This window comes from Lissotriton vulgaris, chromosome 2_1 (assembly GCF_964263255.1).
Source record: "Lissotriton vulgaris chromosome 2_1, aLisVul1.2, whole genome shotgun sequence".
In the NCBI taxonomy this organism is placed as follows: domain Eukaryota; kingdom Metazoa; phylum Chordata; class Amphibia; order Caudata; family Salamandridae; genus Lissotriton; species Lissotriton vulgaris.
The window spans coordinates 1,648,486,040-1,648,511,351 of record NC_141687.1 but is presented as its reverse complement, the minus strand read 5'-3'; the positions used below and the strand labels follow the sequence as shown (position 1 = coordinate 1,648,511,351).

Here is a 25,312-nt window from a genome sequence, read left to right as displayed (position 1 = left end):
CAGGCCATACTGTATCATACTATGCAATGACAGGCCATACCATACTATGATAGGCCATAACATACCATATCATAACATCCTGTACCATACAATGACAAGCCCTAACATTCCATACAATACAATGACATGCCATGCCAAACCATATGATACTAGCATCCTATACTATACAAGACAGGCCACACCATATTATACCATACCATACCATACAATGATATATCATACCATACTATGCCATATCACGCCAATCCATACCATTCCATGCCATGCTATACAGTGACAGACCATACCATACCATACTATACAATGACAGGCCATACCGTTTCATAATATACTATACAATGACAACCCAGCCATACTATATCATACCATACTATACAATGACAGGCCTTACCATAGTCATACCATACTCTATTCTAAAATGACAAACCATATCATACCATACTATAAAAGGATGACATACCATACATTAAACAGCCATACCACACATGCCATACCATACTGTATTGTATCCTACTACGCTACAATGATAGGCCATACCATGAAATACTATACCATACCATACAATGACAGACCATACCATACTATACAGTGACAGGTCATACCATACCATACCTTACTATACATTGACTGACCATATCATACCATACCATAACATGCCCTACCATACCACACCATAACATACTATACAATGATAATCCATACTATACCATACCATACTCTACAATGACAGGCCCATACCATATGATACTATACAATGACAAGCCATACCATAACACACCATACCATACAACGACAGGCCATACCATACAATACAATGAAAAGCCATACCATTCTATGCCATACGACACACAATATAGAATTACCATACCATAACATACTGTTACATACCATACAATGACAGATCATACCATTCCATACTATCAAGTGACAGGCTATAACCATAACTAACCATACTATATAATAACAGGACATACTATACCAGACTATAGAATGACAGACTTCAAAACCGCAGTACACTGACTAGTAGTATTCCGAATGGATTATGGGAGTGCCACCCTGACTGGTTTAACAAAATCGCGAATAGCTCCTCTTAAGTCAACCCTTAATGCCGCTCATCACCATATCACTCTTCTCAAGACTCTTCTCTGGCTCCCTTTCAAATCCAGGATCCAGCTAAAACTTGTGTGTCTCACATGCAAACCCTTACATTGCGATACTCCATAATACTGCAAACAAAAGCGCACAATATCAGGAGGTAGTCGTTTCCTTAGGACTGCGAGTCTCTACGTCTTGAAACCCTGAGATACAGAAAGTTAAAGTTTTACTCTCGTCCTCGAGACTTTGAAGTACCCTTCTACCTGAGATTCATACGAATCCCTCCACCATAGCCTTCAAGAAAGAAGTTTAAAGACTACTACTAAACAGAATCCTCCCGTAAGGTCCGGGATCAGCAATGGTCCTAGGTACACTTGACACCCTTCTACTATAAAACAGGAGTGTGACTAGAGAGGGGGGAGTGGGCATCGAGGTTGGTACCGGAAATACAGGGAGCGGATTACACCATAGTCACGGACCCACACGTAGTAGCGGATGAATTCTCTGAATGTTATAGCGGGGTGTACACTTCGGTGGGAGGATACAGAGGCAGAAAACAGCGCAATGATTCGGGATATACAGATGCCTACGCTAATTAATGAAAATCAGGAGTACTTAGATTCCTCTATCACGGACGATGAGGTGGCGCAGGCCATCAGAGGGGTGCACTCCGGGAAGGCTACGGGCCCAAACGGAATCCCTATAGAATTGTATAAACTGAGTGCTCATAGACTCGCCCCGTTTATCCGGTCCATGTTCATAGAGAGTAGAGAGAGGAGTCAGCTCCCGTATGACCAGCGAGTGGCGAACATAGTGGTCATCCACAAGTCGGGTAAACCTAGGACGCTCTGTTCCTCATATAGGCCAATCTCGCTACTTAATGCTGAGCCTAAAATCCTGGTGAAGTTGCTCGTGACAAGATTGGTCAAAGTAATCACCACTTTGATACACCCGGATCAATCCGGCTTCATGCCGCGCCAGGACATGGCCCTCAATCTGCGCAGACTTCACGGGATACTGGGCAAGACCCTAACAATCCAGGAGCCAGCGGTGCTGGTGTCCTTAGACGCCACCATGGCATTCGACAGGGTCGAGTGGTCCTACCCATTCGCTGTGTTGGGAAAGATGGGCTTTGGACTGGAGTTTGTGAGCTGGGTACGTTTACTGTACGCAAATCCCCTAGACTGAGTGGTTGTAAATAATCACAAATCTGCTGACTTTCCCCTTGTTAGGGGCACGAGACAGGGATGTCCCTTGTCCCCGCTTCTCTTTGCTCTGGCCTTTGAGCCTTTGCCGGAGTGGGTTCGGTGGGACCGATCGATACGAGGCCTACGGTGGACGCTGGACTGGGAGGACAAAATGTCATTATACGCCGACGATATCCTGCTTTACTTCACCAGTCCTAGGGGATCCCTGATCTGCTTTCTGGATATACTTTCTATATTAGGAAGATACTCCGGCTTCGCTATTAACTGGGCAAAATCAGTGCTTTTCGTCCTCAGGGGCGATCCACCAGAAATTCTACAGACATGCCCATTACAAATTGAGCCAGTAGGGTTCAGGTACCTCGGTATCTATGTCACACTTGACCCGAAGTTAAGGTACGCTAATAATTTGGGCCCCCCTTTGACTCATTTTAAGAGAGACGTGGAGCGTTGGAAGGCTCTACCGCTCTCCCTCTTGGGCAGATCGGTGCTATTTAAGATGATGGCCCTTCCCCGATTCTTATATGCACTCCAGAACACAATGGACCCGGTACCGGCATCCTATTTTAAAGAAATAGAGGCCCTCCAGAGGAAGCTTCTCTGGGACAGTAGACCCTGAATAGCATTTCCTAAACTCACTCTCCCCTGGTATGATGGGGGGATGGGACTGCCGGATCTCCGGAAATATTATTGGGCTGCTCAGCTCGTGGCAGTGAATCATGTCATATACGGGCCCCCTGGGGATCCAGGCTATGCTATGGACCGCTGGCAGGTGCCGGGGAGCGATTTCACTAGGGCAACATATGCCAGACCTCAGCGGTTTCCCCTAGCTGGACCAACAGCACACGTCATGCAAGTGTGGCACGCGGCCAATAGATATCTCAAGAGGGAAGGGAAGCTTACGCTTGCCACCCCCTTATGGAGTTCGGAGAGGCTGGGAAGTTTGTGGAAGTCCAAGGGGTTCGATAAATGGGACCTTATAGGGATCACACAGAAAAAAGAATTTTGGGGGGCGGGCACAATACACACATTCACCTCTCTCCAGCAGCAATACCACCTTCATGAGAGTGAGCATTACAGTTATCTCCAGGTTAGGCATACTCTACTTACACATATCCCCAGAGACACAACGCTTCCTCTCTTGAAGATCGATTATTGGATGGACACCTCCCAGAAAAGACTATTTCTCTAATGTATAAAAGGCTCATAAATAATATGGTGGTCCCGCTGGTACTTATCAGAACGCATTGGAGCGCAGATGGGTTGGAACTGGACGAAGAGGAGTGGCGGGAGGCGGTCTCCTCTCCTAGGGTGGTAGCAATACAGATGAGGCTCAGATTAGTGCAACTGAAGATTTTACATAGATCGTTTGTTACGGGGCCTCGTCTGGTCAGGGTGGGACGAGTGGAGAATGGGGAGTGTTGAAGGGGGTGCGGAGAGCTCGGCACCTTTATGCATATTCTGTGGCACTGTGCAGAGGTGCATGACTACTGGGTGAAGATCCATGATGTGTTGCAAGACGTTCCGGGGTTGGAGATACGACCGGAGGCCCGCAGGTGCATGCTAAACATTTGGGAACCCACAGATCTGAGTACATATGGGAAACAATGGGTTACGTTGGCGTGCATGATTGCGAAACAAAACATAGCTCAGCTGTGTGGAGCCACTCAGCCGCCCCGGCTTGCAAAATGGGCGGAAGACTTGGACTGGTGCATGTTCAGGGAGAGGTTGGTCTGTATAGCCAGGGGGTGTCCTGAGAAGTGGGGAAAAATGGGAGGCCTGAAATCGATACCGCCCCCGGCGAGTCTGGAAGATGTGGAGGTACATGAATCCCCATGATCCCTTACTTTTATTTTGTATTTATTATTCTGCAAGTTTGAGAAGGTAACATTGACAAGTGTGAAAACTGCTAAAGTCACCTGATGTTTTCTTTGGTTTTTTTCTGTTAATAAAACGATTAATTAAAAGAAAAAAAAACCAGGAGTGTGAGCCTCTCAAACAAATCTTGTGTAATACTATTGGCCAACAAACTTTGCGAAATACTATATTTGTATATATACCTTGTCGAGGCATTTTATTAGTTCTTGTAATGGGATGGGTTCTTCTTTGAACAGCGCTCTGATACCCTTGGTTCATGTTCATGCTATACAATGATAGACCAAACCATACCATAATATATAATGACAGGTTATTCCATATCATACCATGATATACAATGACAGACCATTCATACTATATCATGCCAATGACAGGCCAATCCATAGTCATACCATACTGTATTATACAATGACAGGCCATATCTTACTATACTATACAATGACAGGCCATACCATTCCATACAATACTATATAACAGGCCATACCATACTATACCATACCATAATACAATGACAGGCCATACCATACCATGCAATATCATACTATGCTATACCATACCATACCAAACAATGACAGAGCATACAATACCATACTATACAATGACACATTATAACATATCATACAATCCTATACCAATCAATAAAATACCATCCCATACAATACCATACTATACAATACAATATGAGGCCAATCAGTACTTACTATAAAATGACAGGCCACGCCATATCATGAAATACCATACTATACAAGACCAGCAAATCATACCATGCCACAAGATACGATACAATGACAGGCCAAATAACACCATACCATGCTATAACAAGCATTTGCAATGCAATAGGTCTCGCATTAGGAAAGTTTGAGCTATTGGTATTGTAAATGACAAATTTTGTATTCATGTGTTGGTTTTGACAATCGCAAACTTAATAGCTTTGTCATTTACAATGCCAATAGTTTTAACTTTTGCAAATGTGACACCTATAGCATTTGTAATACAATATGTGTTGTATTTACGTGACTTAGATGTATTGATATTACAAACAATGGCATTTATTTATTTTTTAATAATTAATACTTAAAAGTTATTGTAATTTATAATGGCAATAGCTTAAACTTTTGTGAAGATTATGTTCAGTGCATTTTATTGTGACGAAAATCCAAGAACAGAAGTGAAATATTAACATCTTTTTGTGACATTTGTAATAAAGCTTGAAACATTGAGAGAACAGATATGAACCAGTTGTTGATGAATGGTTGGAGAGATTGATGCTGTGGTGGTGCTAAGTGATGTTGTGGTGGCAACAAGAGGGAGAGAGCGAGAGGGAGAGCGAGAGAGAGCGAGAGGGAGGGAGAGCGAGAGAGAGCGAGAGAGGGAGAGAGAGAGAGAGCGAGAGAGAGCGAGAGAGGGAGAGAGAGAGGGAGCGAGAGAGAGAGCGAGGGAGAGAGAGAGGGAGCGAGAGAGAGAGGGAGAGAGAGGGGGAGAGAGAGAGGGAGAGCGAGAGGGAGAGCGGGAGAGAGGGAGAGAGAGGGAGAGAGAGAGAGAGAGAGGGAGAGAGAGGGAGAGAGAGAGGGAGAGAGGGAGAGGGAGAGAGAGAGGGAGAGGGAGAGAGAGAGGGAGAGGGAGAGAGAGAGGGAGAGAGAGGGAGAGAGAGAGAGAGAGGGAGAGGGAGGGAGGGAGAGAGAGGGAGAGAGAGAGAGAGAGCGAGAGGGAGAGAGGGAGAGCGAGAGGGAGAGAGGGAGAGAGAGGGAGGGAGAGGGAGAGAACAGAGGGAGACAGATGAGGGAGAAGAATGACAGAGGAGAAGGGCAGTGAGGGACAGAGAACACGGGCAGTGAGGGACAGAGGAGGGAGAAGGACAGTGAGGGGCAGAGAACAAGGACAGTGAGTAACAGAGGAGGGAAAACAGACAGTGAGGGTCAGACAGTGAGGGTCAGAGGAGAGAGAAGTACGTCAGTGAGAGACAGAGGAGGGTGAAGGACAGTGAGGGACTAAGGAGAGGAACAGTGAGCGACAGAAGAGGTAAAAGAAGGACAGTGAGTGACAGCGGATGGAGATCAAGGACAGTGAGTGACCGAGGACAGTGAGCGACAGAGGAGGGAGAAGAGAGAAAGTGAGGAACAGATGAAGGAGAAGAGAGACAGTGAGGGACAGGGGAGAGAGAAGGACAGTGAAGAACAGAGGAGACTAAGGACAGTGAGGGACAGAGAAGGGAGAAGACAGCGTGAGGCGCACACAAAAAACGTGACACGAGGGAAAACTAACGAAAACATGGTGCAGGGGGTACAGTGCACGAGTTTCTAAATCCCAAGAAGAATTACCGTTCGCCTGTTTAGGTCATACTCAGAATTAAATGAAAGTGTAGCGACATGCAAGGGAACTCCTGCCAAAAGGTCTTCTAAAATACTCCTCCAGTGACTGGTATAACGGTCATACTAACATTGTAGTATTTAATCACTGTGATTATTTAAACATGCAGTAGGTGCTCACATTGTAATTATCTCATTTATAGCAATAAGAAGAGTACAGTAAAACAAAAAACAGTTTCAACAAAAGTTAAAAGGTGAGGGCGGTGGGGTTCCGCTTGCACCGAGCGAAACTCCGGTGAAGATGAGGATGGGTGTCTGCGTGGGGCAGATCCTCAGGCACAGACTGACACCGGCTCATTCTCTCGGAGTACCGAAACATCCACGTGGGCGCCCCTCCATAGCGCTAAGAGGCAGCTCTGGTGAACAGCGCCCACAGTATGACGAGCTCCACAGAACGCCTTTGGAATGCACTCACGAGTGTGGCGCCTAACAAAAAAAATAGCGCTCAGAGTCACAGTGTTGGATACTGATAGAGCAAAGGAAATGCAGACAACAGGTGGGGTCTGGAGCATGGTGAACACGGCGGGAAGGGGGGAAGGAGCATAGTGAACACAACCGGAAGGGGGGCAGGATCAAAGTAGAAAACTGCAAAAGAAAATACAGCGGGAGAGCTGCGGGAGCAAAGGAACGGCAGACAACGGGAGGGGGCGGGAGCATAGTGAACACGGCCGGAAGGGGGGGCAGGAGCAAAGTAAAGCAACAGTAGAATTAGGAAACAAAGAGTGCACTTAGGTACACCTGTTGTACACTGCACAGCACTTAGAAGCAAACCAGGACGGATATCTAACAGCAGTTCACACAGCTCAGTTCTGAAACCTGCAGCTCTGCTGAAATAGTGTGAATGCAAGTTTTTTTTATTAACCCATTGTACCCTCGCGCTCACTCTCTCCCTACGCCTGAGAGCGCTTTGTTACCAGGCCGGTGCCCACCCGGCATTTTGCCCGAGAGCACTTTATCTAATTATTTATGGGACCCGTTATTAGGTCCTTTGCGAGTGCCCACCTCGCATATATAATTATATTTTAATTCGAGGGTGCTTACCCCTCTTGCCCCCGAAAGAAATCACCGCCGCAGCCCTGCTCCGTGAAAACCGGAAGTCAGGCACTGTTGGCCGAGACGGGGGCGGGGCCTGCAATCCGGCAGGAAGTCCCGCCCGCCGACACCGAGGAAGAAGTGAAGCCGGCCGACTGATGGCCTCTCCGCAGCCCGGGGCTCCCATGAGTTGAGGAGAGTCCCGGGGCTGCCAACAGCCAGAGTGTTGCAGGGCTCCCAGGTGCTGGAGGGAGCCCCGGAAGTGAAGTCCTGTCCCCAGGTGCCGCGAGGAGACTGCCGCAGAGAGGAGCCCGATGCCCAGCAACAGCCCGGTGAGTGCCCGACCAGCCCGAAAGAGCCCGGTGAGTGGGAGGGGAGGGGAGGGGGGTGTACGCGCGTGTGTCTGTGTGTGTTCGAATGTGTCTGTGTGTGTGCGCGTGGGTCTGCGTGTGTGTATGCAGTGTGTGTGTGTGCCTGTGTACGGCTGTGTATGTGCGCATGCGTGAGTGTGGAGTGTGTCTCTGTGTATGCGCATGCGTGTGTGGTGCCGTGCGCGCCCCCGAGGAGGAATCTGAGACAGCGACGCTCGTGCTTGAGCTCTGTCTCAGATTCCTTCTAACACGCCAACAAAAGATGTCTCGCAGACAGCAGGCTTACGCCTGCTTTTTACGTCTGCGAGACCTAAAAAGGGCAGGCCATACCATAATGTCCAATGACAGCCATTACCATGTTATACAATGACCAGCCATACTATTCTATACTATACAATGACAGGCCATACAATTCTTTACCATACAATGACATACCATACCATAGCGTACTATACAGTGACAAGCCATACCATACAAGTACAGACCCTACCATGCCATACCATACCATCCTAATATATACAATGACAGGGCATACCATACATCCCATGCAATACCATAGCATATCATAAAATTGCAGACCATATAATTCTAACTTACTATACCATACCATATACCATACCTTATAATACCATACTAGACAATGACAGGTTAAATACCATGTCATGCTTCAATGATAAGTCATACCATACTATAACATACCATAGAATGACAAGCCATATCATACTATACAATAACAGGACATACCATGCCATAGTATACAATGACAGGCCATACCATACCAAACCATACCAAACTATAAAATGGCAGGCCGTACCGTACAATACCATACCATACTATAGAAGGAAAGGCTGTACCATACCATGCTATAGAATAATTGTCTATAGCATACCATACAGTGACAAAACACACCATAGCATACCATACAATGACAGGCCATACTATACCATACAATGATAAGCCATACCATGCCCACGGCCACTGGAATTAGGTGACAGGGGAGAGGGACCATTTTTACGGCAGAGTTAACTAAGTTACGTAGCAAGAAAAGGCAAATTATGCAGCCTAAAGAAGCACATTTTGTGATAGCATTACTTCATTATTTTGTCTGTTCAGCACTTGTTAACAATGTCTAGGCATAGGTTCCACCTCATTAATATCAGTTTAACACCCAAGAATAGCAATAAGCAACATAAAGGTGACCAGTCAGCCTCTGGAAAGGGCCTTCCACTGTGTGACAATATGAGGTGCTACTTTTTAAAATAACATTTGAACCGTTTCAGCTACAAACAATGTTGAAGCAGATGGTGGATTGTGTCGGAAATGCGGCAAATCCATATTTATGTGACAAACGCTGCAGCTGCACAATTACATAATTCCTGTAGCCCTGATGATACCATACACTAATGACCATACCACACCATACCATACCATAGCATATTATACATTACCATACCATATAATATCATATCAAGACAGGCAATACTGTACCATACTATACAATGAAAGGATATACATATACAATGACAGACCACGCTATACCTTACTATGCTGCACAATTACTGCCCGGCCATATCATATCATAGCATACTATAAAATGAGAGGCCATACCATACCATACTATAGAATGATTGCCCATAACATACAATAGCATACAATTGTAAGGTGACACATTTTGTGATAGCATTACTTCATTCTATTGTCATTTCAATACTTGCTGACAATGTCTAGGCATAGGTTCCACCTCATTAGTACCAGTTTAACACCCAAATATTGCAATAAGCAACATAAAAGTGACAGTCAACCTTTGCAAAGTGCCTTCCACTGTGCAGCAATACAATTTGCTGCGTTTTTTGTAATTATTTTACCGTTTGAGCCAGAAGCAAATTTTCTTTTGTTAAAATCAGCAGGTTATGCAATAGATGATGGATTGTGTGGAAAATTTGGCAAAACGATCATTATGTGACTGCATATTCGCATAATTCCAGTGACCCTGACCATACCATACAACAGGCCCTACCATACCATACTATACAATGACAGGCCATACCATACCCTACTATACAATACCATACCATACAATGACAGGCCATACCATTCCATACCCTACTATTCCATACCATACAATGACAGGCCATAGCATCCCAAACTACACAATTATAGGCCACGACAATGACAGACATACCATACAATACAATGACAGGCCATACCATAGTCACACCATACTGTATTGTACACTGACAGGCCATATCTTAACGTTGTTCTTTTGGGGTTGTAGAGTAAATGAGGATCTCATTTCTGATGCAGATGAGGGCTTATAGGCCTGAGAATGTTGTGATATATCTACTAGATGAGGCCACGAGTAGCTGCTGATAACAAGCATTAAGATTGAATTTGGAAGATCACTGTGCCCTGTTCAAAGGGTGCAATAATGTCATCCATTGTGGGTGTTATTTTATGTTTATGGTAGATGGCTCTGTTAAGCAAACACGTGTCGATGCACAACCGCACCTCTCTAGGCTGTTTCAGCTTTGTCATGATGACTATTGGAGATACCCATGATGTTGGCCCACTGACCTTTTCTATGACGTCCAACCATGCCAGTCTTTCCCGCTTTTTTTCCAATTGGGGTTACAGATGAAAAGGTATTTGACGTTATCTGACGGCGGTGGGTTTCACTGTCATATCAATGTGTAATTTGCCATCCTTTGTAAGAATCCTGTTCCATGAAATAGGCTTTGAACTTCTTGACTAATGTCATGAACCTGGTACTTATGTACTTGCCGGGTAAAGAGGACTTGGTCTAAGTCCTCTGTGGTGGGACAACTTAGCAACATTTTGTCTCCCTTGGATGTTACATGAAACATGACGTTAATCATGATATGGCCATTTCATATCATCATTTCTGTTGTTCCTACAAGAGATATTTGGCTCTCATTTGAATAGATGTGAGAATTATCGGAGTTAGCCTTTTTTGAGGCTTGAGTGCTTGATATGTTTTATGTTCATTAAATTGACAGACAAGTCTGTACCAATTAGGGTGCTCAGTGTGGTGTTCATGATTCCTACCTCACAAATGGGTTGTGGCTGTTGTTTACCGTTGCAATGTTTTGTGAGTGACACCAAGAATATGTCCTCATCCTCATCTTCTTCTTCATATTGGCTCTGTTAGTCTGGTGATATATCTCTTATGGGTGTTGACTGAGATGCCTCTTCCATGGCGAGATACTTGAGTTGATTGAATTGGTACGGAATTTCCCCAGGTTCTTTTCCCAGTCTCTCTCTCCTCCTACACACTGTTACATTTTGAGCATATTTTCCTCTGTGCTGGGCACTTGATAAGTGTGCGCCCCTCCAGATTCAGGTTACCTCTCTCCAATGCTGTGTCTTTTGGTGCCCCTGTTGGCTTTTAGGGCTGGGGTCTACATCTTATGGCATTCACCACTTCTTTCACTTTCACCTTTCCAGTATGGTTGAGATTTATGGGTGCTCTGGTAAGGGTTCTTCAATTTCTTCTTTGCTATTAGGAAACTTGTGCCACCTAAGGAGTATTAGGTTCTCTTTGAACATTAACTTCAGCGGACAGAGGATGTGCCTTCCTAACACGGACCACAGGCATCCCTGAATAATGTGACCTCTGACTTCCTAGTATTTGTCATTGCCAGTACAGATGCTTGTCATCACCCTCGAGCGGGCATAGAAACTATCAAGTGTCTCTCCTTTTTGTCAAATTTGCCGCAGCTTAAACTACTCATAGTCCAGGTTCAGCTGTGGGCAAAAGTGTGCATTGAGGGATTGAGGGTGGCAATAATGGTCAACAGCCCTAGTATGTGGAAGGTTCTCAAAGACTTTATGGAGGTCCTACCCTGCGAAGTATAACAGGAGTGATCTCTTCACCGTCACATCTGCTTCTCTCATGGCACATAAGTAATTATTGAGATGGCTCGCTCAGGTCTTCCAGCGTGGAGCAGCAGTAACTAGTTCCCTAGCCTCGTTAAACAGGCGTAATGCAGTCATGGATGTGTGTGCTACAGCTCAGCTGGTAAAGCAGCCATGAGTCTCAATGGTTCTCTCTTTGACACAGTTAGTATTGCTGGTTCACATCATGACCATCCAATTTGACAACCAGGAGATAGTGCAGGGACACATAATCCCTCACTGGGGTGTCCTAGGTAGGTAGCTTATGGACCCTGTGTCCCATTTTAATTGTGTCAGGAAGCAGACGCACAGGGGCACCCTTCCAGTTTGAAGGGAAAAATTGCACCTTCCTGTAGTTCCCTTCCATGGACTGTAGCGCCACTGCGGGCTCATGGGCCAGTGCGGGAGGAGCGCAGTGGGAAGGTGAGGGTGATGTGCTCCCGGACTCGTACAGGCTCCATGAGGTGGACAGGCCGCGACTGATGGAGCTGCCGGCAACCTCTACTTCAGGGGTATCGCAGGTAGAGCCGGTTCGCACCAGGAATCATGTGCGGCCCAGAGGATGCGGGCAGATTGCTGCATTGGGAGGTGAGGCAGAAGGTGATCATAGAAAGTATTGTCCTGCAAAAAGGGCCTCACTGCTGTAAAGTAGTAGGCCAGCGCACTGTATTGTACGCAAGAAAGATCACAGCCGCATCAGTCTGTATCTGGGAGTTGCCTTGACCAGTCCTGCTACCTTTTATTGATCTCCTTGTCCGAGTGCAGTTATTGGCGTGCATGCATAGGTGAGGGCCAGTTCTCATAGGGGTCAAGTTGTTCAACACAGTAATGTGGTCCATCTAAAGCTGAGTGAGGTTAGCCTGAGACCTTCCCTGGAGTTTGCAGAGTTTGTTCCTCAGTGGTCCCGAGCTTGTTTGCCTGTAAGCAGCACTATGGTTTGTCTGAAGCTACTCTGAAGTTTTCCTAGACGTTGCTTTAGCTTTTGTCTGATTTTCCTGAAGTCAATCTAGGAATTGTCTGGAGCTCCTTTATGGTTTGACTGACTGTTGTGAGTATAGCATGAAGCATCTCTGGCTTAATTTGAAGTAAGTCTGGTCCTTACTGAATCCACTCCTGAATTTGACAGGGAGCTGTTCTGTCTTGCCTGAATTGACTCTATTTTCTTTTATCTGGTCTGGTGTTTGTCGCCATCCACTCTGGAGTTTGCCCCACATCTATGTAGAGTTTGATGCTGCTTTATCTGTTTATTGCTCCTCTGAGGTTTTCCTATATCAGCCCTTATATTTTGTGTTGTGTTGCTTTAAGCTACTCTGGGTCTGTCTGTATTTATCCCCTCTCAGGTTTGTGACGTTACTCTGTCCATGGCTTGCCTGGAACTGCATAGGATTTTTGTGTGCGCCCTATCCGTAGTTTTGTTAAAGTCTGGCATTTACCAGTAGCTTCACTGGGGTTTGCCTGAAACGGGAAACAACCATTACAACGCAACTTTTACACCGCACTACCATTACAATGAAACTTTTACAACGCAACATCCATTACAATGCATGCATTTACAATGCAACCATTACAACGCATGACACTACAACGCACACCACTACAACGCATGCCATTACATCGCAGTCATTACAACGCATACCATTACAACGCATAGCATTACAACACATAGTACCCTTACACTATCCAACACTTACCCTGCTGTTGCACCCCCTGGAGTTAGAATAGTAATTTTTACCCCTACACTATCCAACACTTACCCTACTGTTGCACCCCCTGAAGTAAGAATAGTAATTTTAACCCCTACACTATCCAACACTTACCTTACATGCAATGTAATGTTATGCGTTGTAATGGTATGCGTTGTAAAGGTAGTATGCGTTGTAGTGGAATGCGTTGTAAAGGTAGTTTCAAAGAATTCATTGTAATGGCATGCGTTGTAAAGGTATGCGTTGTAATGGATGTTGCGGTGTAAAAATTGCGTTGTAAAGGTAGGCGTTGTAAAGGTATGCGTTGTAACGTCATACATCCGCCTGAAACAGCTCTGGCATTTGACTGGAAGCTGTTCCTTGATGTTTGAGCCAAGGTTCCCATCTGGAAGCTTGTAACACTCATGTTTCTGTGTTTTTCCATGCAGGTCCTGGTGGTACATCTTCCACATTCTTGCTCTACTACTGATCCTGCTCCTTCCCCGGAAAAGAGTCTCCTTTCCACATGGAAACAGCAAGGCTGGTTCTGTATCCCAGGGAAACAATGGAACTCTGCATCAGAATGGAGCTAAGGCTGCTGGCAACAACAATGATCCCCAGGCAACGACGGTGCACTGACAACACAGGCCGCTCGCTCTAAAGCGAGCACTGCTGCCTGTGCATCCACAGAACAATTATGACACAGAAGCAGGGTGGCCAGAGTGACACTCAATGTACATGCACATACAGGTTTTGTCTTTTCTGCCATGTGAGAACATTCTAAGATGCACATGCCAACCACAATCCATAAGTACAATAGAGGACGCCCCCAGACCTCATCAGTCCAAAAGTGTGCCAATGCCCAGTAGGATCCGCTCCCCCTCGCAGGAAAAAGCGTGATATGGAGTCTACGGATCCCAAAAACCAAATCACCTTATGGGCTCTGCACACTATTGCCCTCTTGGCAAACCTGCTCAATGGCCAGTACAGCTAGTCGGAGGCTGACGGAAGTGCTGGAGCGATAATCCCAGACTTGCCACAGTGAAATGGCGCTCACAATGTTTTAACATCTATGCCTTAGATACAATACTCCACAGAGAAATCAGATTTCACAAGACAGACATTTATTAAGGCATTGATTGCTTCGAACTCTGTTGCAGACCTGTTTGCCCCTTATAGGTCTATTGAGAAATTGGTTGTCAGTGGCAATCACCTGATTTTATAATCTATGTCCCCTCTTCTTTTCCTGCCAATGAAATCAACAATTACATATGCTCACGGCTTCCGCGTGGAGTTTTGTTGCCATCACTGCTTTTGCACAGCGGTTTGCAGCCATTGTCAGAAGAGCCATGCTATAAATATTATTTTAGATTAAAACTTATATAAAAAGTATCATCCGTATGATAGTGTCGGGTCAGAGAGCAACCGTGACAATAAATGTAAAAGATCAGTGGAACCAAGACTTAAATGTTCATTTTGCATAACAGTTACCCGTTGCTTCTCTAGAATGATATTTTAGGAGGGGGCCACATTGCGTCACAGATAAAACTGATGGGGCTACAACAAAATACTAGTGGTGATTTCTACCCACCAGTTCTGCATTGCTGTTTTTCACCCGTTTAATTCTCCCACCTGCACCCAGGTGTCACTTCCTTCCCACCTGCACCTGTTTTGCTTCTGGCCCCACCCAGTGCCCATTGTATTGCTTCTGCCCCTCGCCCTTGCGTTGCTTCCACCCCCTACCTGTGCTCTTGTGTTGCTGTCCACACATGTTGCGTCACCACTGTAGTTCCCCCTCACCTGCTTAAAAAAAAAAAGTTTTTTACTTTTTTTTTAGTGACCAGTCCAACTTGGATCTGTAACTAAAAAGAAATAAAAGAGTGGCGGTTCATTTGTAGGCACATGCAATGTGCGTACATCTACAAAAGTTTTTTTATTTTTTACTTTTTAGTTGTGTGACATAGCCTCCGGAATGCTGTGTTGCATGCCTAAAACCATTTCCAAATCTAATAGGTCCCAAAGTTGAGACATATTAACTTTGCCAATGCATATTTTTAATTGGCGAAGTTCATGTTCAACCTGGGTCAATTATCGTCCTTGCAGGAAGCTGTGAGCATGACAATGTTTAACAGGATTTACAATTTTTAAAATATTGTTTTTCCACTGGTAAACCAGTCGAAATGATTTACTGTTTTTCAAAACAACAGACAAAATATGTTTTCGTTTGGCTAATGATTTGGGTGAATGTTCAGTTTTGACACACTTAAAGGCACGTGGATCGTGTGATAATGTATTGTATTTGCATTTCAGCATTAAATTATTTTTGTTTCAGTTGTTTTAAAATGTTTATGCTTTTTTAATACCAGGTGGGTCTCTGCAAATGCGAAATATTTTCGTAACTTTTCTAAAAAGTTGACTTTAAGGAATCTTCTCTAAATGGCGACCTGTCCTTCTCTTTTCCAAGACTAGAGGATTAAGGGAAGTCAGACATTTTCCCAACATGCGTGTGCCTCTTAAAGGCCAATAAGGCTCTGAAAGAGTCAGTCACATGGCTGGCTTAGCCTGCCCTTCGGAAGCATGTGATGTGACAGATTGTACAAAGGCCCTACTTACCTTTCAGTGCACTGGTATTTTAGCAGTTCATGCGTTTTATCTGTGGCTGAGCCTACCTAAACTGGGACCTCCACTTATGGGTTCAAAGACTGGAGAACGAGCCTTTTAGGGCTTTTGGTTGGGTGTGATGCGCTTTCTCCTGTTCTTGAAAGGGAATCAAGTCAAGTCAGAGAATTTATATAGCGCGCTACATACCCAGAGGGTCTCAAGGCGCTTGAGGAGGGGTGGGGAATTACTTGTCAAATATCCACGTTTTAAGTTGCTTTCTGAATGCTAGGTGGTTCTGGGTAAGGCGAAGGTAAGTGGGAAGCGAGTTCCAGGTTTTAGCTGCCAGGTAGGAGAAGGATCTACCTCCCATGGTGGTTTTGTTGATGCGAGGTACAGTGGCAAGGGCTTGGTTGGATGATCGTAGCTGGCGGGAGGGGGTGTAGAAGGACAGTCGTGTGTTGAGGCATTCTGGTCCGATTTCGTAGAGTGCTTTGTGTGCGTGGGTTAGGAGCCGGAAAGTGATCCTCTTATTGACGGGTAGCCAGTGGAGGTTTTGTGATCAGTGAAACGTTTTCTTTCTGATGTGTCATGAATTTTCAATTCTATTAATAACTCGAAGGTGATAATTATACATTTCCATCTTTATTGCTCAAAATTTGAAGCAGCCAATTAAAACAGTATTAACAGAAATGTGACATGTCCCATAAATATTATGCGTGACATGTCCGAGCCCCCCACCTCCAATCAAGCTATATACATGCCTCAGCCACTATAGTCCTTCCTCTTTCTTTGCATTTCTAAACATTTAGGTGCTTATTTATGAGCCTCTGTGTCACTTTTGCGCCGCAGTTGCGTCACTTTTTGTGATGCAGCAGCGGCATAAAATATGCACCACATTTCACCCAATTTACAAAGTGATGTATCGAGACAGATGCGTCACTTAGTAAAGCCCTGTGCCACATTATACCTAATTCAGGTATAATGTATGCAGGGTGGGCGTTCACCCGCATCCAAACCTTGTAGAAGTGGTGCTTTGAAATCCATATGATTTCAGTGTGCCACTTCTAGGACGCCATTGCGTCAAATCCTTACGACTGCCTCATAGCACGCTTAAGGGTGACGGAGTGTTATATTCTTAACTCTCCCCCCTGCATTGCTGGAGTTGCGTCATGTTTCTGACACAACTCCAGCAAGGCGTCAGAAAAGGTCCATCTCATAAAGACGCCAAAATTGATTCACAGTCTGAAAGATGTGAGGGTGGGATCTACAGTCACAAGAGTTCCAGCCCGCAACCACATTACGTTGGCTTAGAATGCATTCCTCCACCACTGTGATTTGATTCTGCAGGTAAAAATGCCAGAAATTCTTGGCATCTCCACCAACAGGCGGGCTTGTATACCCCAGTTTGTTGATGTATCGGACTGCAGAGATATTGTCCATCCGCAGTAGGATACAACAGTTCGTCTTGTGTGGGGAGAGGTTCTTGATTGCAAATGAACCCGCTGATAATTCTAGGCAGTTGATATGTTATGTTATGTTATGGAGTTTTGTAGAGCGCGCAGCTGCCCCAGCAACGTGGCGTCCCAGAGCTATAATGCAACTGTCAAAACAAACCAGAAAGCAATTGAGTCCCTTTGTGCTGATGCCTCTACTTTTTTTGGCACCTATTTTGGGTGGGGACTTCTTTGTGAGTCCAGGTACGTCGCCATTTTAACCTCATCCCTTAGACTGGGAAACAAAGCCACCTGTCCGTGGCTTGTTGGTCTTGTGGAAGAGTAGATATAGTAAAAGGACATTAACCGCTTCACCTCTACGGTGGCCATCTTTAAATGGAGCCCTCTTCTGTTGGATTATTGTGCTGTCCATGACCTTTTTCAGTGGTGACATGACCTTTAGCCGAATTTGTTAACAGGCTGGTCTGACAACTTTACTTGCCCTTAATCCCAATGCCTCATTGACTTTTCTCCTCACCCTCTTCCATATTTAATGGACGTCCCTCCAAATGAGCCTGTATTACCAAATTCCTCCCCAAACTTGGTGTAAGGTGGACTGTTCCTACTCCCCTACATCACCATTGCAGCTTCAAATTCCACAACTATAATTAGGACGTCCGCCCTTGTCATGAAGTGGGAACAACTACAGGATGTTTCCCAATCTAAAGCACTATTTACACCTGCTTGTTAATCTACCTCATTGTGACATTTGATAATGGAGTGTCTATACTAACGATTTTCACCCTTGTAATCTTGTTGACTTTGACATAGATGAATGAGTGTTTATCTTGACTATTGTACCTGTGACTCATCCGAATTGTGCACCCTCCTAGATAAGCTTGGTCACTGTCTACACCCTTAACGACTTACCTCATCGCAATATTTTGACTCTCTATTTTTACCTTTGCGCTCGTTTCTCTTCTCGACGGAGTATCCTCCACTAGTTAGGCCGACCCTAGCAGCTGCTGGTGCTACTGAATCTTAGGTGCTGGGCCCGTTCACTACTGACCATCATCATTGTGTTTATGATATTGAATTTACTGAGCTTTTTCACTGTGTTTTTAATTTTGTATATTCCTATACACAAGGTTTGACAATCTATAATTTAGCTAGTGTAGCAGCAAGTGGTTCAGTCTCCTTGTGTGCTACAAGCACCCTACCTGAACTACTTCATTTGATCTCCTGCATTGGAATTTTTTATTTCCTGCTGCTTGATAATCAGAACATTGACACTTTTCACTTAATGCTTTTCGTATTCATGTTTTTTGTTAATCCTCATTGTTTACCTCTTTTACATTATCTCCCCTCCCTCCCACATCTCTGGCTATCGCTCTAACCCTATAATGTATGGTCGTCTGCCTCTTTCCCACCCTTCCCTTGATTCTTTCTTAGTTATTCTTCCTTTTGCAGGTTCCCCCTGCTCTCCCCCCTCCCCCCACCCCCACTACACCCTGACACCCCGCTCTGTGTCTCTTCTTAGCTCGGTTCAGGCTCTTACTTGTACTAATCTCTTTCCACTGCTGGACCGTCCCCCTCCCCTCCACGGTTCTCTCCCACCTCATCCCCCCATTCCTCTCTCTCACTCCCCCTACTTTCGCTCTGCCCACTACCTTTTTAGTGGACCTATCATGCCTATACTATTACCTCAGTGATCTGTGTAATTGTTAACCTACACTAGTAATTTATTTACTCCCCTTATCCCTTTGGTTTTAATGTGAATCTTGTTTATCTTTTTTTGCCCTGATTTACTCTCGCTTCCTCTGACCTCTCTGATCTCTCTATCAATAATATCACCACTCCACTTGAATAGTCTCTTTCCTCGTTGATCCAATCTCCGCTCTCACCTTTTTTCTCTTAGCTGCAACCTCACCTACTACCTCTTCCCCTGGAACCCCCCCCCCCCCCCGCCCTCCCACTCCTCCACAGTATTGCACACCACTCTAATCTTCCTTTCCGCAAGATTTGGTCACACTTTACTGAAAACTGTACCTCTTTCGGACATCCTCCCTAATCCATTCCTGTGCTCCTACCCCCTTTCCCCTCTTTGCTCCACCCCAATCTTCCCCGCCCCTCTTCCTCCCACCCTCTATTCTAACTCAGCTGACTCATCATGCCTCCCCTCATACATACTCCCATGATGCTAGAATCACCCATCTCCAGACACGGCCCTAACTGGTGGTCCATCCTTTACCCCTCCAGCCTCTCTAAACACGGTAAGAAACATTTTAAACACAAACTTCTTATACTCCATCAAGAAACTCTATTCGTGGACAATTACAATAGCCTAAACTCCACCATAATAACAAACTCCCATCTGAATGGAAAAGTATCTTTCTCCGACACCTCCCTATCACTAATTCCCGCAAAATTCCCTATGGTCTGAAACTTTCCACTACTCCTTCCTCTTCTTTTCCTGATGAAATTGGCATCTCTATATTTAAATCTGGAAACATACGTATTCAAGCGTCTGAAAAACACCTAAACATTTTTGAACACCACTTAAGCTCACTATCCCAAATTCTTATACCTACACTGAACTCTAACCTCCTGCCCCCCAACAGCAAGATTTCCTATCCCCACACCCCCTAATCCTCCCACAGCCACTCCCTGACTCACTTACCTTAACTGAAAGCCCTGACTCCCATATCCACTCACTATCGACCCCGCTAGCTCTTAACACCACAATCATTAATGAAAACCTCACTCCCCAATCTCAACCATCGACTAGTTCACCAGCCTCCCCCTCTACTGATTCTCCCTCGTCTCCCTCTGCCTCCCATACCCACCCCCTTTATCTACTCCTCCCCTTGAGCAGCGATCTACCCCACTCCCCTCCTCTCTCATGTCCCCCACCCCACGACCCCCTCTTATCCAGTCCCGTACACAGTAACCTTATCTGAAAGTCATGTTCCCCATACCAACTCACACGCAACCTTGCTAGCTCTTTATTCTATAGTCTCTATAGAAAGCCTCCCTCCCCATGGTCACCTCGCCTACATCCCCCCTTTATTGACTCACCCTCAACTCCCTCTGCCTCCCTAACTCACCGTCCTCTAACTACTCCTCCCAGAGATCTGCGATGTTTCTTTTTTTTCGCAGTTTTATATAGCGAGAACTAGACCCGAACCGAATCGGGTATCAGAGCACTTTACATACCACCAGTTATGTTACATGAGAACACACATTGATTTTAGGCACGGGGAGATGAAGTGATTTGCCCAGAAACACAGGTGGTTTTGGCGTCGTTACCGAGACTCGAACCCAGATCCCCAGGTCCGAGGTCTAGCGCCCTAGCCGTTAGGCCAACTCCACTCCCCTCCCTGTCACTTTAAAAGTTGCCCCCATCTGCTCAAAACCTACACCCTCCCCGTTCAACACCTCCCCTTTTTCCCCCAAAGGCTCCTCCAATATCCCCTATTCCTCCCGTTTAACACCTCCCCATACTCCCCCAAAGGCGCCTCCAATACCTCCTATTCCTTCTCCTGTTATCCCCTCTCCCCATTATCTAACCAACACTTCCAAACTCAACACCCAGACCAACCTTACTTCCCCAGACCCCCACTTTTACTCAAGGAACCCAACCTCTCTTCCCTCTACTCCGACTCTACCTCCTCAACTTAACTCCCATCTCCTCCCCCCCAGGCTTCCCCCCTCTCCCACATCCCACACCTCCTCCCCTAGCCTACTTCGACCCTTCTCACCTCCTCCATAATCTACTAGCCCCCTCCCTTCCACACTGCTTACCCAATCACTCCTCAACATCGAACTGCACCTCTCGACCCTTGAATTAGAACTAATTTCCCTCAGAAATGACGTCTCTCTCCTCACCACTAATAACCCTCCCAATCACACCTACCCTTCAGTCCCCTCACAAAATGTCCTTGCACCTCATGTCCCAAAAATTTTTTCCCCCCACCGTCAACTCTCCTGCTAGATCTACTAACTGTTATACTCTACGTATCCCACCCCTCCGCCCGAGCCGTCCCCCCCCCCCCCATGACCTCTTTGGTCACAATAAAGTTTACCCCCTCCACACTTCCATTTCGAACTCCCCACCTCCTCATACTTCCATCCCAGTGATCTTGGCAATTAATAGGATCCCGTCCTCCCCTGTCTCTCCTTCTTTATTGACTGACAATTTTAGCTCACTCAGCTCTCCCCTCCTCCCTAGCCATCTCACCCCCCTTGACTTCACTGACCCCAATAAAACCACCCCTTCTCCACCTCTTCTTCGAACTCCCCCTTACCTCACTCAGCTATCCCAGTAATCATGGTAATTAGTAGGAACCCTTCTTCCCCAGCTTCACCCAGACTCCCTCAACAACTCACGTCTATCCGCCCCTGTCCCTCATCAAAATACATTGACTCTAAACCCCTCAACTGCATGCTGCTTAACTGCCGGTCAGCCTCTTGCCATGCAACAGAAATTGCTGAAACCATTATCAGCGAAAGCATTGACATCGCCTTCTTGACTGAAACATGGCTCAATCCCCACTCCTCATCAATCCTTGACATTCTTTCCCCACCAAGGTACTCTATCCTCAGGAAAGACAGAATTGATAAAATTGGAGGGGGCCTCGCTGTAATTAATAAAGATGAACTTAAACTTTCTCCTGTCCATCTCCAGGACTTATCCACTTTTGAATACCTCTGCGCTGAACTTACAACTCTGGGTTCCCCTCCTATCTGCCTGCATATTATCTACTGTCCCCCCGGTAATACTCTCACCTTTGCTGAGGAGTTGTCCGATCTCCTCATTCAAGCATCCCTCTCCAAATCCAGAAATCTCTTCCTAGGGGATTTTAATATCCACTGGAACAAAACTGACGACCCGGCAGTTAACCTCATCAAGGATTTTCTTGACATTAGTGACCTGACGCAACTCTGCCAATCTCCAACACACTCTAAGGGTGCCACCCTTGATGCTATAATCTCTAGCAAGGAGTTGGCTTCTCTTTCCCACATCATTCCCATTGACTCGTCAGATCACCGCCTCATCCTCTTCACCATTAATAACTCTATACCACCTCCTACCCCTTGCTCCAGCAAACAAAAGAAGCGAACCCAAAACCTTCACCTCATTCCCCCTGGTGAGTTGGAATCTACAATCAAAGCTCGACTACAGCTCTCCCCTCTCTTCCAAAATGCCACAGGCCTAACTGATCATTATAATAATTCTATCCTCAAAGCCCTTGACCAAATTGCCCCTGCCAAATTAGAACTCCCCAAAAATATTCCATCCAAAACCTGGTTCAAATCTGACCTAAACAAAGAGAGACGAGCTCTCAGGCAGACTGAACGCATTTGGAGGAATCAACCTTCCACCTCTAATCTTGAACTGCTAGGGCCAATTATAAAAGACACATCTTTAACAAAAAAGCTTCCTTCTTCCGTTCTCAACTTGATCAGGCTAGACATCGTCCCAGGGAACTTTTTAACATTGACAAAAACCAAACCTCCTCAGCCCCCCTAAATTACTGAAGTCAAGTCTGAGAGATGTCTTGATATGTCACCCTAACCACCAGCGGCGAGCATTGTACTCTGACCCTATGGTCAGAGTACAACGCTCGCCGCTGGTGGCACAGGTTCATCTCTACCCTCCCTCTAGCTCTGCAGAAGGAGCTAAGGGGCATGCTTGGGAGTCCAGGAGGCCACACATTATGCACCCTCTCGAGCTTACATGCTGCATATTGACCCCAGTGACAGCAGTTGACTGATCAAGACAAAAGGAAATGACACGGTTTGCTGGGTAACAGTTTTTAAGCTCTCCAACATATGTACATATTAAGGAACTAATACTTTTGAGGATCGAAATCAAAACCTTTACCACTTCACATTTTGTAACTTTTCCCAACACGTGCACAAGTGAAACAAAGAAAACGGGAGCACGTGTGAATTGTAAAACATGACATCTAAATGGGCGGTGCCGCATCTTCCTTCCATAGACTACTCTATAACCAAAAAGTATATAAACCACACCCGTTGTTCGATTAGTTTCGTTTTTGCGAGTTAGTTACACGTGCCCATTCTGTGATGCAGGTTCCCTTTTCTAGCGTCGGATTCTTCTTTTGCGACAACAAAACATGTTACGGAGTTGTAAGTTATTTGATTATGGCATAGTAGATAATTATAATACGTAGCTATTTGTGAATATTTAAAGATTTGTATTAAGAAAAAAGAGTTATTGGTTGTTTTTGCCATTTATATGTAACGTCAGCAGCTTGTATTCAGAAACACCCAGAATAAAGAGAGGAAACACTGTTCCTTTTCTGGCTCCTATGAGGTCCTATACTGCGACTATGTATATTGTAATAATCAGAGTATAGCAAACATCAGAGGTGTTGGTGACCCGTCAACGCGAAGACTAAAGATTTATATGTAACGTGAGCTGCTTCTGGTTCTTATTCTGTTTCCCCCCTGGGATCATATAGTGTGAGTATGTTTATTGTAATATTTGTGGTATATATGCTCTCAGAGGCGTTATTGACCCATCGGCGCAAAGACAAAAGATTTCAAAGTCCCGGAGTAAAGAAGTTTATACATAGTGCTTCATTTAATGTTTTGATGAAGCATACATTTATATATAATATGACCATATTTGTATTTAACTGTTTTTTACTTGTTATTGTTGTTGTGATTTGAGATGATGTAGTGTGGGAGTGTTTGTTGTAGCACTTCTTTTCTACTTTATCTAAAAGTAACTGATGCCCTCTTATATTAACAAGAATATGCGGCAACACTTTCACAAACTATAGGCGAGAAAATATAGCCTGCGGGGAAAAAAGATAGGGTGTGGCCACGTTTAAGGGATAACTTATGAATTGCGTTTTTATTTGTTACCCCTTTGATATATACAGGTACACTTTCCTAAGAAAGTATATTTGTGATTGCTTAATATAAACTGTTTCAAACCTGGACTGAAATTTCTGCAGCACAACCACACCTACTATTTTGCTGCAAGGAAGTAGCACTCCCCGCGACAGAAGTAAGCATGGCACTATAAGTATACATTATAAGTAAACATTGCTCCCAAGAAGTAGTCTACTCAGAACCTTATTTAAATGAAGACGGCAACAGCGCACTTTTTGCAACCCCCTCCTCCATATTATAATATTTGCTCCAAAGATGTAGCACTCCATGTCAGAAAAGTAAACACCACATTATAAGTAAATACTGCTCCTATGAAGTATCCCACCCGCTGAATTAATAATAAGAAGACCGCAACACACTCTGTTATTTTCCCGACGTGATTTGTAGGCCCCACGCAAATTATATAAATGGTCCTTAAAAAATATAAAAACTATTTTTACCTTCACAGTCCACCACCTTGTGACCACTGCACAGAGTTAATAGTGTTCCTACCCTCCCCTCTACTACTTTCTTTTTCCTGTACTCCTTTGAAGTGTCTCACAAAATGGCTGACAACAGTGAACCGTTCACACCCAATAAGGGGAAAACTTGTACTCGGAACACTTTAGTTAATAAAATGTCCATGGTGTTCCGCAGAAGGGGAGGGAATGGCTGCCAACACTTCTACTTTTAATGCTTCATAGCCAATGAACATTAAGCTTGGGAAGGCCCTGCTTCGAAGACGTTACCCAATGAAATGTCACTGATACTCCACGGAGGGGGGGAATCGCTGACAACACTTCTACTTTCAATAGTTTACAGTCA

At 45.1% G+C, this 25,312-nt stretch overlaps 1 protein-coding gene across 1 annotated transcript in view; it reads left to right on the top strand.

The window, feature by feature from the left end:
* Positions 1 to 15,875, top strand: part of LOC147733013 (membrane-bound glycerophospholipid O-acyltransferase 2-like) — a 204,379-nt gene extending 188,504 nt beyond the window's left edge. The window contains exon 13 of the mRNA XM_086957569.1: positions 13,994 to 15,875. Within this exon, the coding sequence (XP_086813695.1) occupies positions 13,994 to 14,183 (190 nt within the window). The 3' untranslated portion in view covers positions 14,184 to 15,875. The remainder of the gene's footprint in view (positions 1 to 13,993) is intronic.
* Positions 15,876 to 25,312: the final 9,437 nt, after the last annotated feature.